The 960-nt window shown below is 69.1% G+C and overlaps 1 protein-coding gene across 1 annotated transcript in view; it reads right to left on the bottom strand.

Moving 5' to 3' along the window:
• ISYNA1 (inositol-3-phosphate synthase 1) overlaps positions 1-899 on the bottom strand; it is an 11,571-nt gene extending 10,672 nt beyond the window's left edge. Inside the window, exons 1-4 of the mRNA XM_019609971.1 lie at positions 776-899; positions 529-690; positions 282-411; positions 6-217 (exon numbers count right to left, since the gene is read on the bottom strand). Coding sequence (XP_019465516.1) covers positions 6-217; positions 282-411; positions 529-690; positions 776-889 — 618 coding nt within the window. The 5' untranslated portion in view covers positions 890-899. The remainder of the gene's footprint in view (positions 1-5; positions 218-281; positions 412-528; positions 691-775) is intronic.
• Positions 900-960: the final 61 nt, after the last annotated feature.

The raw sequence follows: 960 nt of genomic DNA, 5'->3' as shown, positions 1-960 counted from the left end.
TGTGCCCCCCCCGCCCCCAGCACCTGCTCAGCCTTGGAGCCACGCAGCACGTTGTCCGCCCGCTCCTCCTGGTTGGCGGCGATGAACTCGGGGATGTAGATGGAGGCTCTGGGTTTCATCTGCTCCATGTGCGGCCACAGCTGCTCCTGCAGCGCCCAGTCCAGCACCTCGGCGCGCCGCATGGCCTCAGCCAGGTTCAGAGAGGAGATGTCCCACCCTGCGGGATGGGGTCACACTCAACGCACGGCCCCCGCCCCCGCCCAGCCCAGCCCCCCTCCTACCATCAAAGACGATGTCGTTGGGGTGCACCATGGGCAGCAGATCCCGGAATGGCACGTAGACATCACCGGTGGGGCCGGCACCCAGGCACACGGTGGAGGCCTGCAGCAGCGAGCCGTAGTAGTTGGCTTTCTAGAGGCGGGGGGGCAGAACGCAAGGGTGAGCTACCGCCAAAAAGCAAAACATCCCCCAAACTCCCCCCCCAAAACGAGGGGAGCCGGCAGGGCTGCCCCCTCACCCCACACCCACCTTGCGGCCGGTTTTGGTCATCCAGGACAGCCCCAGGCGATTGGCCAACACGGCCGCCGTCACCGTGGTGCCGTTGTTGCCCCCCCAGCCCACCAGCATCAGCCCCAGGCGGGGGACGTGCCGCGCCGTGCGGAAGGTGAAGCGCGTGGAGCAGGGCCGGACCTGCGGCAAAGGGGGGGAGTCGGGACGGGGGCACCCGGCGGGGCGGCCCGGCGACGGCATCCGAGGGTGTCCCCGCGTCCCCTACCTTGGTGACACCGCCCTCCCTGCAGACGTGCGCGGTGCTGTACGTGTACTGCGCCTCGATGAAGTCTTTGCCGTACGCGACGTCGGGGCTCTCCACCACGAAGGGCTCTGCCATTGTTCCCGCTGCTGGGAGGGGAGGAAACGCGACCCCCGCCCGCTGGGACACGGCGCGGAACGACGGGTCCG

The sequence above is a fragment of the Meleagris gallopavo genome, chromosome 30 (genome assembly GCF_000146605.3).
Source record: "Meleagris gallopavo isolate NT-WF06-2002-E0010 breed Aviagen turkey brand Nicholas breeding stock chromosome 30, Turkey_5.1, whole genome shotgun sequence".
NCBI classification, from domain to species: domain Eukaryota; kingdom Metazoa; phylum Chordata; class Aves; order Galliformes; family Phasianidae; genus Meleagris; species Meleagris gallopavo.
The sequence above is the reverse complement of the archived record's forward strand: the minus strand, read 5'-3'. Positions and strand labels throughout refer to the sequence as shown.